The 15695-nt window shown below is 37.5% G+C and overlaps 1 protein-coding gene and 1 long non-coding RNA gene across 3 annotated transcripts in view; one reads left to right on the top strand and one right to left on the bottom strand.

The window, feature by feature from the left end:
- Window positions 1-16: 16 nt before the first annotated feature.
- Window positions 17-15695, top strand: part of LOC108166986 (NLR family CARD domain-containing protein 3-like) — a 33870-nt gene continuing 18191 nt past the window's right edge. Inside the window, exons 1-2 of the mRNA XM_081614072.1 lie at window positions 17-44; window positions 1144-1425. Of these exons, the coding sequence (XP_081470198.1) occupies window positions 17-44; window positions 1144-1425 (310 nt within the window). The remainder of the gene's footprint in view (window positions 45-1143; window positions 1426-15695) is intronic.
- On the bottom strand, window positions 4419-10748 carry LOC145547856 (uncharacterized). Of its 2 annotated transcripts, none has more exons than XR_014084109.1 (3): window positions 10618-10748; window positions 5302-5385; window positions 4419-4661 (listed from the first exon to the last, which is right to left on the bottom strand). It is a non-coding gene; the product is annotated as an uncharacterized LOC145547856 (long non-coding RNA). The 2 variants fall into 2 exon arrangements; XR_014084110.1 differs by having other exon boundaries at window positions 5302-5380.

Raw genomic sequence — 15695 nt, 5'->3', positions numbered from 1 at the left:
GTTTTCCAGATAAAAGATGGCGCAGCAGCAGGAAGTGGATTTTGGTAAGTGATCAGAAGCAGAAATGAAGAAACTTAAAGGAACAAACTGACCAATCACAGCCTGTGTTGTTGCCATGTGATGAAGCTCAGCCTCAGTGTGTTTATTGTTTTCATGTTTCCTGTTCAGTGAAGCTGTGGTGGAAACATTGTGAGTTTCTGTGAAACCCGAAGATAAAAACTGAACTCAGATGGAAACTAAAAGGAACTAAAGTGAAGAACAGACCAGCAGCTCTGATACTTCAGGAATATTTACTATATACACTAATTAATTTATCCAGTAATCACATCATTTATTAATAATTTATTATCTCAGATAGAAAGACTTGCTGTGTCTTTTATTCCAACATTTGGTGACAGAGATGCTAAAGCTTAGAGATGGAGATTAAAAACTTGATGATGGCAAAGAAAGATGAAAATGATGAAATTCATCACAATATTCACCAATAATATCATAATTTCTTGTTTTCTAAAATAGTGCAGCTCCATATTTAGAAGGTGTTTCTTTTATTGTTGTTCCTGCAGTGAGGATAGAAAGTGATGAACCAGAAGCTTCATTTGGTCTCATGTAGACAGAATCAGTGGTCGTCACTCAGATATGAGGCAGAAACACAACAACAGGTTTAGACCTGAGGAGCTGATCACCAGACTCTGAATCTCTGGAAGGAGCAACATGAATAGTTGATCTTCATGACTATAGCGGCTAAAATCCTATATTTTCTTACTGATTGCTGAGGTTCCTGGTAGGAGATGGTTTTACGTGCGCTCAATGAAGATTCGTTATGCTGATCTTTAATTTGACTTATAATCATAGTCATTTATTTTCAGTCCTATATCCATTGTCTTGCCTTTGCTATTTAGAACCACATAAATCCACACCAAGCAAAGTAGAAAGCCTCTTACCATTAGCAACACCTCAACAGAATCACTCTGAGCCTTAAATAACACCATCCCCTTCAGACATACTGTACTCAGAACTCAAATGAAATATGCCCCGTGGTGGCGATAAACACAGGAAAAGATAAATGTCACATTTACAGTCACATTTTTCTCTCAAATATCAGTTTGATTAAATCCTGTTTCTGTCTCTGATTTCTTCCTGCAGAGGAAAAACTTTTAAAGGTTCGCTCTGAGTTTGTGAAGAGAGTTTCTGAGGAAAACCTGATTCAGCTCCTCGACGACCTGGAAACAGATGGTGTCTTTAATCTTTCGGAGAAACGGGCGATATTTGAAGGGAACCCAGTGACCACAAACAAGGCCCGGGAGACCATCGATGCTGTGAGGATGAAAGGACAGAGAGCCTGTGAAATGATGATCAAACATCTTTGTCACATCGATCCGACTCTGTCCAACCAGCTGGGTTTGTCCTCTTTGTCTCCTGTTAAAGGTGAGACACACAGTTCAATAAAGCTGCTTTTACAGCCTCTACTGTCTTGGATTAAACTCTAGATGATAAATAAATCTGTTTTCTTCAAACTGCACTCAAAATGACGAACACCTCATGATGTGACTTTTAGAAAACTTATTGAATTCTCAGTAGTTTTTCCAGTTTTGGTTCCTCTTTGCACGTCTCCTCCACAGAACAGATCTGGATTTCCTGGTGGGGGTCATGACCCCTCACTCTGAACTAGAACTGCCTTCAGGTTAATTTCACACATAAAAACTGAACAAATTCATAACCTCACAATAAACTGGTTCATGCAGATGAAACATTTCCTGTTAAGATCCCTTCTTCCAGAGCCGATCTCCAGTTCTTGGTGCCACCTTGTGGCATTTAGCATGTTCCTCAGAGTAGGAGAACATGCCACTGCATATCAGGTTGATATGCAGTGGCAGCTCCAGAAATTTTTTTCTACAGGTGCTAATGGGATGCTAAGCATTTTACTGAGGGTGCTATGACGGATCTTTTTCTCCCTATAGTTATTGTTAAGAATGGAAAATCCTAACCGATGAATCAAACTTTGTACTGACACATGGAGCATAAAATCAGCCAACAAAATCATTAAGACTTTACTTGTTTTATTCACTTTAGTTATCAACACACATGCATTATTATTGTTATTTTTCAGACTGATTTGCATTTATTTGACATTTAGACGTCAGCACAAAAAGCCATCAGTCATTAGCCAGATTGCTTCCAGATAATAATACATTGTTAGGTTAAAACAGCATTCATGACAAAGGGGATACCCTAGTATTGACCCTTTGCAACTACGACACTTAATCATTCAAAACACCATGATGTAGATCGGAAGTATTGAACTGAGTGGCTAAAGTTGATTTTCCAAAATTGTCTTTCTCAGTTTATTCATAGTTTCTACTTGCTGGAATCAAGTTAATTTGTCTGTGAACGTAACACACCTGGTTGGGGATCATAGACGGTGTTACAGATTAACTATTGGCTAAATTAACTGGTGGTGGCAGCTGGGAAAGACGTTTCTGCGGGCGTGGTTTTTTAGGACCCCTTTACCGAACCAGGAAATAAACAATGCGATGAGCTTAAAAAACTACTACTAACTACTATCAGATTCCTTAAGACACCCATTATCATCTCGGGAATAACTAATTATTATTAATTAATTAGAAATTAATTAGAAAGACTTTTATTGATCTAACATGGTATGTTGCCTTTTTTTTACATTAATCTGCAAAATCACCAAAACATATAAATTATGTTGTCCAGACTTATGTGTTGCTTCAGAGGTTGAAACTTGTCAAAGGAAGATCAAAATATATCTCGAGATGGCATGAACAGATCTCAAAGCTAAGATTATTCCTCGAAAGCCGACATAAATGTTGAAGAGCCATGCGATTAAAAATAAAATGTTTAAAAAGATCAACTTGCTATGTTGTTTTTTACATCTCCCTCATATTGTATATTTCAAATAGATATCCACAGAAACTATGGCGAAATCTTTTTAAACACTGTTTTTGTAATGTGCTAGTTCACTTACAGAAGACATGGCTACCGCCGATCTATGTGGCAGTGTCATTTCTTCATTATTATTGATATTTTTTCTTGTAATTTAACTAAACATCTTTTTTCCTCTCATCAAGTGACTCTAATACTCAACCATATGAGGCATAGCTGAAAAAACAATTGTCTTATAATCTTTTACATCAAAAATGGGTTAAAATCTTCACTCAAACTAAGATTCTGAAAGTGTCACCAGTTAATCAAGGTTTGCTTCTTAAAGCGCGGGGTGTCTGTTAGATGAGAATCAATGACAGGTGGGAACGTTGGAGTTCAGTCAGCTGATATAGTTTAGTGGATAAAACAGCACTTACCTAACTCAGCTGCCGCTGGCCATTCGTAAATAGTGTAGCGGTCGCTACACTATTATTTTATTTTATTGTCTAAAAAAATTATATTCACTTGCTGCCAACATTTTGGTGGTAATATTGTTTAACAGGTTTGCCAGGCAAACTTTTAACTGTAAGGATATTGTAAAATTACTAAATTGCACAGCTTTGCTTCTGCAGCCAATTTAAGGTGCAAATGAAATAATGTGGCTTCCATTAAGTGAGCAAAGAATTAGATTTCGTGATATCAGAACTGTTTACATTTATTGACGTGTTTGCAGAGCATGTCAGTCAATATAAGACCAAGAAGATGTAAAATAATTGTCATTACTCTTACAATGCTGGGCGATAGTACAAATTCTAACAGTTTAGCACAGTCTCCTCTTGAAGTGTGGTATATTTTGGTGACCTTTTAATACAATCTTAAATATTTCTTCACATACAAAGAATTATTGTTTTGAAAAGTTCATAGACATTTTCTAATCCGTTCCCAGATAGCACAGAATGATTGAAACACTGAATGTCAGCCAGAAACATTGAATCAACGTTGAACGCTGACATTGAAACAACATTGAAAGTGGTCGGTGACTTGTATGTTGAATCAACGTTATGGTTTCAACCATAACTGACATATCAATGTTGATTCAACCATCATCTGTATGTCAATTTACATGCATATTTGTGTTGATTTTATATTGAATCAGTTACAAGTCAATGTTGATTCAACCTTCATCTGAACGTGGATCTGCATGCATATTTGTGTTTATTCTACATTGAATCAGTTAGGAATCAACATTGATTCAACCTCTGAATGAGGATCTGCACACATTTCTGTTGATTTTACATTGAATCAGTTACGAGTCAATGTTGATTCAACCTTCATCTCAATGTGGATCTACATGCAGATTTGGGTTGATTTCATATTGAACGAAAGCTAAGGATTTATGTACATTTTTAGGTCTGATAGGTCTACCTAACATACCACTAAAAGCTTCTTCACTGGTGCTAAACTGGCAGATTATGGGTAAACTGTGAACAAAAGTTTAAAAATGACAACATCTTTAAACATATTTGACTCCTTTTTGACTGTCAGAATAACAGTCTATTGTCCACAGAAGAACAGAGTCCATGAGGTTAAGCTTTGTACTGTATGAACCAGGGAAACGGTACAAGTTGTGGTAACCAGAGTTTGACTCTGGTTGGCATCACTTTGATTCCTTGCGATGTCTTCCTCTCATTCTGGCGTGTAATGAAGCCACTTCTTGACAGTTTTACTGCAGTCCTCAAGAGTCAGCTTTTGGTCAAACTGCAGAGCAACGGCTGAAAAACACAAAAATAAAAGTGAGGAAGGTGCTGGTTAGAAATATGATAAACATTTGAAAAGTTCTGAAAGTCATTGAAATATTAAACAGTGAACTGGTTACAGGTCTGAGAACAAATACAAACCATATAGTTCCCCATGTACACTCAGCTAATATCTTAATTGTTCATTAATATTCATCTTAATGTTTATGTATACAACTACATTTACCTATGAAGCTGCAGTCTAGTGTAGGATTTATGATGCTGCACTCATGTTAAAATGAGGGAATCAATATTCAAAATAAAGGCTGGTTATCAGAAAACCTAAAGATAAAATTCAGGGAGGATCAGGGTTTAACATACCAGAGACAGATAAATAGAGCAAAAGGTGATTTATACTACAATTGGAAAATTTATAATTTATACAGAATAAACTTCCATCAAATAGCTGGTTTAATCTTCAATCAACTACAAATATTTCCAAATAGTATTATTAAATTCATTACAAAATGTCCACGTGCTGATAAAGATCCCACACCAGTAATAATAGACCAGTTCAGTTTAACCAGTTACCAATCCAAGAAACATCAGTCATTAGCAGGTTTAGTTCAGTGTTTCACCTGCCTTACATGTTTTAAGTGTTTCCCTTCTGCCTCACCTGGATGGAATCTGTGGATGATTAGCAACCTTCTGCACTTCTTGATGGCTGCAGACGGTCATGCAATCATCTAACTCAGCTGTTCTAGAACAGAGGCACATCTAAGCACATCATAATAAAAAAAATTAAAAACAAGTGTTCTTCTTCTTTTCTATTATGGCGGATTGCAAGCAACTTTAAGGTGCATACCGCCACCTACTGTACATGAGTGTGTAGCAGCATTTCTCTACATCTTTTAAATTCTATTTATTAATCTTGTATTTTTAAGAAACGTAAACAGTGCTTTCCTTAGTCTATAAATATCTTTTATGTTTCCTTCATTTCCTAATATTCCTTTGAGACTCCATTCTTGCCCTGTCCTTCTGACTGTTCTTTTCAAATGTTCCCTTTCGGATTCATATATTCTACAGTTCATTAATACGTGTTCTACATTTTCTTTCTCACCACATCCTTCACATTTATCATTATTTTTCTTCCCTATTAAATATAAGGTGTCATTTAAATAGGTATGACCTACTCTTAATCTGGTCATGATTATTTCTTCCCTTCTGTTTCTCTCGTTAATATTTGTAATTAGTACTGACTTTTGGACTTTATACAATCTTCTCCCTTTTTTTCCTTCATTCCATCTTTTTTGCCATTCTTCTATTTCTTTATTTTTGATGCATGATTTCCCTTCCCCTTTCCCAAAAGGAATTCTAATTGTTATTGCCATTTCTAAGGCCCTTTTTGCTAATTTGTCTGCTTTTTCATTTCCTTTAACCCCTTCATGAGCTGGTACCCAGCAAAACCGGACATCGGTACCACCTCTATATAATCTAAATAAACTATGTATTGTTTCTAATACTAAATCTTTTCTATTATTTCCTTCTCCCTGGATGCTTTCTAATACTGCTTTAGAATCTGAACATATCACCACCCTGTCTGGGCGAACCTCCTCTATCCATTGCAAGCTTAGTATAACTTCCATCATTTCTGCTGTGAAAACAGACAGGTGGTCTGATATTCTTTTGGAGATGTTAATTTCAAACTCAGGTATATTTATTCCTATTCCCACACATCCTTTGGAATTTTTAGAACCATCTGAGTAAATTTTGAGGTAGTTATAATATGTTTCCCTTAAATATACATTAGTCTTTACACCTATTTCATTTAACTTCCAGTCTCTTTTCATTTTAAGAATTGTCATGTCTACATTAGTCTCAGGAAATATCCATGGAGGAATAACACTAATTGGATTAATTTGAGCTATTTCCTTATCCTCTAATCCGTATTTTTTGGTCAGTTTACTTATCATCCATCCGAATCCATTACTCTGGAACTTTGCATATTCCCAACAGTTTTTTATTATATTTGATGTTATGTTCTCATCTCCATTACTTTTAATTTTCATCCAATATACTAAGGCTAATTTTATTCTTCTCATTTCCAGCGGGGTCTCTCCAGTTTCTATTAGAAGAGCATTAATAGGTGTCGTTTTAACCGCTCCTGTACATATACGTAAAGCCCTACTTTGAAGTCTATCTTTTGCAGTGTTGTTTTAGCTGCTGCTCTATATATGAAACTGCCATAATCAATTATTGATCTCATAAGAGCCCTATATATGTTTAATAATGACTCTCTGTCTGCACCCCAGTTATTTCCAGCCACAGCCTTAAGTAAATTTATGACCTTCTTACATTTAGTTTCTAACTTTTCTATATGTGTTTTCCATGTATAGGACTTATCTATCCATAATCCTAAATATTTAAAGTCTTTAACTCTTTCTATAGGTTGTCCGTATAATGTTAGTGTTCCTGCATCTATATTTCTTTTATTTGTAATAACCATAAAGCAGGACTTACTTGCTGATAATTTAAAACCCCATTCATATGACCATTTTTCCACTTTCTTAATTGCTTTTTAATTTTTTCTACTACGTACTTTACATTTTTTCCCCTCATCCATATGGCTCCATCATCTGCGTATAATGCAGAATTTATACATTTATCAGTGTCAGAAAAGATATCATTAATCATTATATTAAATAATATTGGGCTGATTGCACTTCCTTGCGGAATCCCATTCTCCACATTAAACTCTTTTGAGTAATCATTCCCAATCTTAACTTTTATTTTCCTATCCCTCAGAAAATCTGCTACCCAATTGAACATCTTTCCACCAATTCCCATCTGTTTGATTTTTATAAGTAATCCTTCTTTCCACAGTGAGTCATATGCTTTTTCTATATCAAAGAATACTATAATCATTACTTCCTTCATTTTCAGAGCTTTCTCTATGTCATTACATACTCTGGCTAGGGCATCCATTGTTGATCTTCCTGTTCTAAAGCCACACTGGTATCCATTTATTAGTTTCTTATGTTCAACAAAATATCCTAATCTATTAACTATTATTTTCTCCATCCATTTACTTAAATGCGAGGTTAAAGCTATTGGTCTATAGTTATTTGGACTAGTAGGATTTTTCCCTGGTTTATTAAATGGAAGTATTATTGCCCTTTTCCAGCTATTTGGTATTAGACCTTCATTCCATATTCTATTAAATAGTTGTAATATTAATTTCAATGTTACTTCTGGTATCTGTTGAAACATAACATAACATAATTGATCCTCCCCTGGAGCTGAGTTTCCTGTCCCTTTCAGTACCGTTTTCATTTCCTTCATGGTTATATTCATGTCTAGTGATGACATGCATTTCTGACATTTTTCTAATATATTTTTATAATTTCCTAATTTTTGTATTTTCTGCTGTCTATGAATGTCTGTAAGATGTTCTCCACTGTGTACTGCAGCAAAAGTCTCCCCTAGTAGTTCTGCTTTATCTTTATTTAAAACTAATATATCCTGTCCTCGTACTAATGCTGGTATTTTAACTTCATTTCTTTTCCCCGTCATTTTCCTAAACATTGACCAAACATTCTGTAATTTTATTTCTGAACCTATTGAGGAACAGTATTCTCTCCATGTTTTCTTTTTAGCCCCTTTAATAATTCTCCGAGCTATTGCTCTTTTCTTTTTATATTCAGTTAGGTTTTCGGTTGTTAAATTTTTCTGTAATATTTTAAATGCTTTGTTACGTTCTTTAATTGCTGTACTGCACTCATCATTCCACCAGGGAACTACTTTTTTCTTACCTTTGACTTTGATTTTTGGTATGCTATAATTTGCAGCATTTAAGATGTGTTCTGTTATCTGTTTTGTACATTCCTCAATGTTATTATTTAATGAAATCATGTGGCTGGTTTTTTCACAATTATTTTTGAATTTTTTCCAGTTAGCTTTTTTAAAGCACCATCTTGTTATTATGAATTCTTGTTGCCTATTTATACTGTCATTAATTATTGTACTTACTGGGAAGTGATCACTGCCTAGTGTAGTCTCTCTGTGAATATCCCATTCACATGCACTAACAAGACAGTTAGTTATTAATGTAATATCTAGACATGACATTGTATTTTTGTATATATTTATTCTTGTATCTTTTCCATTATTTAGACAGACTAATGACCTTTCATCCATCATTTCTTCAACTATGGTACCATTATGATTTGTTTTCTTGCTACCCCATAGCCTATTGTGTGCGTTAAAATCACCACACCATAGTTCTCTTTTATTTATATTTCCTGCAACTTCTGTAAATATTTCCCTATCAAGACTTTTACAAGGGTTGTAATAATTTATACATGTAATATTTCCATACTTTCTTAGTTTAAATAATTCTATATTAACACATTCTAAATCTTTATTTATTATGTTTCTCTTATAAGCTATTCCATCCTTAATTAGGGTGGCACATCCACCTCCACTACCTTTACTTCTGTCCTGTCTTTCTACATTATATCCTGGGATTTTAAATTCTAGGTTAGGTTTCAGCCATGTTTCTTGTATACATATTATGTCTGGAATTATTTCTAAATCATAAATAAATTTTTTAAGTTCTTGTCCATTGGTAATTAAACTTCTAGCATTCCATTGAAGAATATGAATACTTATTATGAGAGTCTATTCCTGAGTATTCTCTGTCGTTTCTGTGGCACTTAAGATGGTGTGAATCTGATCTGCTTGGATTTCTTTCATATCTAGAAATCTTCCTGCCGCTGTTACAATTGCTTTTATTTTATCACTTTTCTTCTTCATTTGAACTGTAACATTAATAATGTGGCACATAAATGCGATAAAGTTTTCTTTTTTCACCACCATTGAATTTTCATCCACTTTACATTTGTGTGAGCATGTTTTTTGAATGATTGTTGTTGGAGCTGAGCTTTGTCTTTGCTCATTCTGCCCTTGATTTGAACTCCAAATTGTGTTTCTTTGACCCGTTTCTCCTGATCTAATTTCTCTTGAGTCATCTTTCCTAACTCTTTTTAAGGCTTCGGCGTATGAGACTCTTTCTGTTATTTTAATTCTTTGAGCTTCTTTAGCTTCCTTTTGTATTTTGCATCCACCATATGCTGCACTATGTTCTCCTCCACAGTTACAGCATTTGACTTTAGCTTCTTTTTCACATTTTCCATATTCATGTGGCCCTCCGCATCTTGCACACCTGGGTTTTCCTTTACAATCTTTTGCGATGTGTCCCATTCTTTGGCAAGCGAAGCATCTGAGGGGTTTTGGGATGTATTCTCTGACTCTGTAATTCAAATATCCTAGTTGAATATTTTCTGGCATGATATTTTCAAATTGCAGAATTACTGCCATTGTATCTTTAAGTTCTCCATCTCTTTTACTTTTAATCCTGGTGGCATCTGTTAACTTTCCTCCTTTAATTTCTTTTTTCAACTCCTCCATTGATATTTCTGTTGGGACTCCTGATATAACTCCCCTCAGCCTTGCTAAGGACCCTGGAATATGTGCTTTGATTCTCTCCCCCATCAAGTTTTCCATTCTGATTATCTTTTGTTGTTGAGTTTCACTGCTAGCATAGATTAGCACTCTTTTGTTACTCATGATTCTAGCCGTTTTAATTTTTCCTATCTCTTTCTCTATTGCTCTAGTCAGCTTTATTGGGTGGATAAATCCTCCTTCTTGCTTAAATTCCACTATTACCTTAAATTCCACTTCTCTATTCCAGTTATTCTTTTCTCTTGTACTCGCGCTGTCGTTAGTTTTTGTCTTTTTGTTGGTTTCTTCTCTGGCTTCACTTTCTTCCGACCAACTTCTTTCCCTTTCTTGTCTCTTCCTAAGTGCTCTTTTCATTCTTGCTGACCTTGATATCACCCATTCCATTTCATTACCACTATTCCCTCCTGAAGTAGAAGCCATGCTGCTACAGTCAATGCACAGTTTATGCAATCCGCCAAATCGCTCCTACCGTCTTCGTTTGTTTGTTTGCTTGTTAGTTTGTTGCTTCCGTCCGTCCTCCAGAACCTCCTCCTAACACGAGACTCCTCACTAATAAGCCGCCGGTCTTAAAAACAAGTGATTACTATCACAACAATTTAAAGCCTACCTGGAGCAGCCAGCCTTACACTTCCTTGTCCACCACGTGCTCTCCCAGACCAGACAATAGGCCCCGCCCTATTTTAAGAACTAAAATCTCACAAAATCTCACAGGATTTCATACTTAGGCCGGAGCGGTGGGCAAGATGAAAATAATACAAAATGAGACATGACCTCAATTATTAAAAATATCTGTTTTGCCCAAAAATAACCAGGATTACTATGGGCACAAAACAATGCCCTTATTTTTCAATAAACACATTTAAGATCAAAGTAATATTGACCACTAGTGTAAAAAGGGGGAGTCGGGACTGTACAACTCCTAGTAGAGACTTGTAGATGTTTTCGTGTCAACACATTATGTACAGTCAGTAATAATATTTACAGACAAGTAAGAAAATGTACATAAAGGAATCACAACCCACTGTTCTCAACATGTAGTGCGTTATTTGAAACATGATTAACCCCCACTTAGTAAAAAAATGTTCTGACCCAGAGCTGTCTCCCTGGTAGAACACACCTGGATCCAATAGATGAATCACCTCCGCTGTTCAGGCAGATTCTCCAGAGTCCTGATAATGACCTTATTATTTGACTCAGGTGTGTTGAAGTAGAGACACATCTAAAAGTTGCAGGAGACCGGCCCTCGAGACCTGCAGTTGCCCAACCCTGCCCCAGACCTTGTCGCAGGCTCGATTCCCGGCCTTGGCAACCCTTGCTGCATGTCTTCCCCCTTTCTTGTCAATTAACTATCAAATAAAGGCCACTAAAGCCAAAAAAATCTTTAACAAAATAAATTGTGAAAATTTAAAACCCTCACATAAAATTAAAATTGTTTTAATTTTAGGTGCCCAAGGAGGAGGGGAGGAGTGAGGAAAGGGGGAGGAGATTGAGGGGTAGATGGGTTTGATTGGATGGTTGTTTGTTGGTTGATCCACCGTCATTTGTCGACTTCAACCAAAAATCAGCGATTCTAACTATTTTTCAACGTTGATTTAACATCGTGTGCTATCTGGGTTTATTTACATTTGTGGGGTTTTGATCAAAAAACGATACAGCCACCTAATTTTTTGCAAATATCTGCGTTGAGGACCCTGTTTGGCTGTCACTAGTTAATCTTAATGCAGCTTGTTCTGTTTTTAAGTTCATTTCCCGTCGTCAACAGCCTGCAAACTGTTTCCCAGTAGAAAACACGCAGATAAATACTGTAGATATGGCTCATAATCTGTTTGTGGTATCTGACAGTAATTTAGGAACGTTTATTATTATAATTTTGGCTTGTCAATTTGGATATCACCACCAACTACAACATTGGCTGTTAACTTTATATCATTAAGGTGAGATTTTATTGCAGTACAACTTATTGATACTACTTGATATTCCTCTCTATTTGGACACGTAAACACCACAAGCAACACCATCAGATATGTGATTTAAATTTGATTAAATATGACACAAACTTCACTGTTTAGCGACACTTACTGAGGGTAGTGCCGCTTAAAAAAGTTCAGAAACAGTTTGGTCGCATTGTAGGACCTGAGCCAAAAACACACACTACGCTAGAAGTGTTAACAAGCAACAAACATTACAGGTACTTGAGAGTCAATTCCAATGCTTTTCTGGTCAGTGCTGGTCAGAAAATCTATCCACTTTACATTACATTTACAAATCTATCCGGTTTACATTGTGACTATTCATGAGTTGGAATTAATTTATTCTGGTGAACCTGAATGTGAATGGGATTGTGTTGATCCGGTTATGCTCAAATGCGGTATTTTCGAAGCGCATTGAATGCTTCTCTGCAGAAACTTGTTTTGAAACATAATTTTCACATGCAACATTAAACACATGCGTCAAATGGGATTTATAGTAAAATTTTGAAAACGGTTTTGTCACACGGGTAGCATTTTTCAACAGGCATTGACGCAGCCACCTACATTTTAGAAACATCTGCGATAATTTAGCCACCATGTTACATGCCTGTCAGGCTGTTTGTTTCTCTTTCCCCTCCCCTCTCTTTTGGTTGTCTCTTCACAGGTAGTAGGGAAAGCTGGTGTCAATCTCCCCTGATTGATCCTCGTCAACCAAGGCCCAATCAGCATCCAAGGAGGCCTTATATAAGCATCCAGCTGGGGAGGTCTCTCTCTTCAACTGACTTTTCCTGACGCATGTCTTGTTGCTCTTGGTGTGAAGGTTTGTGGTGGGAGTTAGAGGGCGAGGTAAGTTTGGGGTACCCTGTACATGTCATCACGTAGGTGTTTTTCTGTTAGAAACATTAGGTAAGTAGGTGGGTGCCACCCATGTAAAGTTTTGGTGGAAACTTTTGTTAGATTAGGTAGGCAGGGTTTTTGTTTTCTATTTCTTTTCTTTAACATAGACGGTAGTTAGGCCCTGTTTTGTTTTATTATTTTCTTTGATTTGGCACCACTTAACTGTCCCTTTCTCCCCCACAGTTTGTACAAGCCTTCTGGGATTTTTATCAATAAATCCCTCCTTTTTAAAACATTCACCTGGACTCTGTCAAGGTTTTGTGGTTGTTGGGTTACTCCCCTCCTCCTCACAAAAGGGGGGGTGGGGGGCGTAACAAGTGGGGGCTCGTCCGGGATCACCATTTTCCCTGAGCTGTAGACATTCACAATAATTTGAGAGATCCTTGTGTCTGTTTAGAAATTAGCTTCAGCTTAGAGGAGTTCGTACAGGCTCCTAGCCATGAACAGCTGGAACTGTGTCGTAAGGACGACTTGTTGTGTCTGGCTGAACATTTTGACATTTCAGTGAAAAAACACTTTTCAAAAGCTGAAATTAAAAGCATTGTTGTTCACAAACTGAGATTAAAGTCCTAGCAGACTCAAGTAAAATGGATGTAGATGTTTGTGCTGTTCCTTCTGTTGATCTAGGACTCCCTCCTTCGAAAGATGGAGTTGCTGTAATGGAAACTCCCCCAAAGGGGTTGGCAGAGCCACAGGTGCCCCCTGCGACTTTACCACGGTTCGAGCCGGTGTCACCAGAGCTTAGTGGCTCCAGTGGTAATGTCAGACTCAAGGTTCGGCTGGCTCGCCTACAGTTGGAGGCACAGGAGAGGGAGTTAAGAAAAGCTGAGTTTGATTTCAAACTTGAAATGCGCAAGTTGGAGATTGAAGCTGAAAAAGAGATTAAATTGAAACGGCTTGAGGTAGAAGTTGAGGCTTTCATGTGGCAACTCACCTCCTCGTTCATCTGTGAACTCTGATTCTCCACATGTGGTGTCAGATAAAAACAAGTTTGATGTCAGCAAGAATATTGCTTTGGTGCCTGTGTTTAGGGAGTCAGAAGTGGACTCTTACTTCAATGCATTTGAGAGGATTGCTGTGGCACTAGAGTGGCCAAAGGAGATGTGGGCTGTGCTATTGCAGTGCAAGCTCATGGGTAAAGCACAGGAGGTTGTTTCATCACTGTCAACAGAAGACGGCATGAAATATGATGTGCTGAAAAAGTCAATCTTGCGTGCTTATGAACTTATACCTGAAGCTTGCAGGCAAAAATTCCGGAACCAAAAGAGGTCTAGTGGCCAGACCTATGTGGAGTTTGCATGTGAGAAGGGACTACTTTTTGATAAATGGTGTGCTGCAAGTGAGGTTAAAGGTAACTTTGAATCCCTTCGCCAACTAATTCTGTTGGAAGACTTCAAGAACGTGTTGCCTGAAAGACTGGTGGTTTTCTTGAATGAACAAAAGGTGGCCTCTTTGTCTAAAGCAGCTCTTGTCACTGAGTTTGTTGACCCACAAGAATGTATTTGTGTCTGTACCTCGTGCAGATAAAGTTTTGAACATTCGTCAACAAAAACCTGACCCCACTCAGTCAGAAGCTAAGGCTAAGCAACCACCACTTTCTCCACGTGAGGTAAGGGAGTGCTTTTACTGCCATAAAAAGGCCATGTCATTGCTGACTGCCTTTCATTAAAGAGCAAGGCTTTGGCAGCACAGACAAAAGGTGTTGGGTTGCTTAAAAATGTGTCACACTCCAGCAATCGGACTGCTAAACATGAGGATGAACTAGATCCCTGTTTCATACCCTTTGTTACCCAGGGTCTTGTTTCCTTGACAGGGGATCCAAAGGATGGCCGACAAGTCAAAATACTGAGGGACACAGGCGGTTCCCAGACAATCATTCGGAAGGGTATTCTGTCTTTACCCATCATGTCATCTTGTCAGTCCAAAGTGATTGTCCAAAGTATTGGAATGACTTTTGTATCTGCACCACTGCATAATATCCACCTTAACTCGACTCTTGAGTGGTTTTTGCAGGGTTGCTGTCCTTCCGGCCTTGCCCATAAGGGGGATTGATCTCATTCTGGGGAATGACTTGGCTGGTGGAAAGGTATTACCTGTGCCTGAGGTGTTGGACAGACCTGACACAAGCGTGGACTTTGACTTTGACTTTAACGTTTTCCCTGCTTGTGTGGTCATGCGGGCCCAGTCAAAGAAATACAGTCTTGATTTGTCTGACTCTTTTCTTGCTGCAGAGCAGACTCAAGCTGCTGGATCAGAGACTGAACTCAAGTCTGAAAATGTATCTCCTCTTCCAGGTCCAGATATGATGAAGTTACCTGCTTCCAGAGAGGAATTCATTGCTGCTCAAAAACAGGACATGATTCTGTTGAAATGTCATTCTTCTGTTCTTACCCAGGAGGAAGCCCAGGGAAAGGAGGTGGCATATGTGTTTGATGATGGTCTTCTGTTGCGACGCTGGGCTGGTGAAAACTTGGAGGACTCGAGTACTATTTATCAGGTGGTTGTGCCAATGAGGTACCGCATGCAGGTGCTAGCATTAGCACATGATCATCCACTGTTGGGGCATTTGGGTATAAATAAAACTTATAACAATGTTCTCAAACACTTCTTTTGGCCAGGTCTCAAGTCTGATGTTTCACTTTATTGTCGTACTTGCCATGTTTGCCAAGTTGCAGGCAAG

This window comes from Poecilia reticulata, chromosome 2, assembly GCF_904066995.2.
Source record: "Poecilia reticulata chromosome 2, P_reticulata-male-v2, whole genome shotgun sequence".
Taxonomy (NCBI): domain Eukaryota; kingdom Metazoa; phylum Chordata; class Actinopteri; order Cyprinodontiformes; family Poeciliidae; genus Poecilia; species Poecilia reticulata.
Note: the sequence above shows the minus strand (reverse complement) of the source record. Positions and strands in the feature narration are given on the sequence as shown.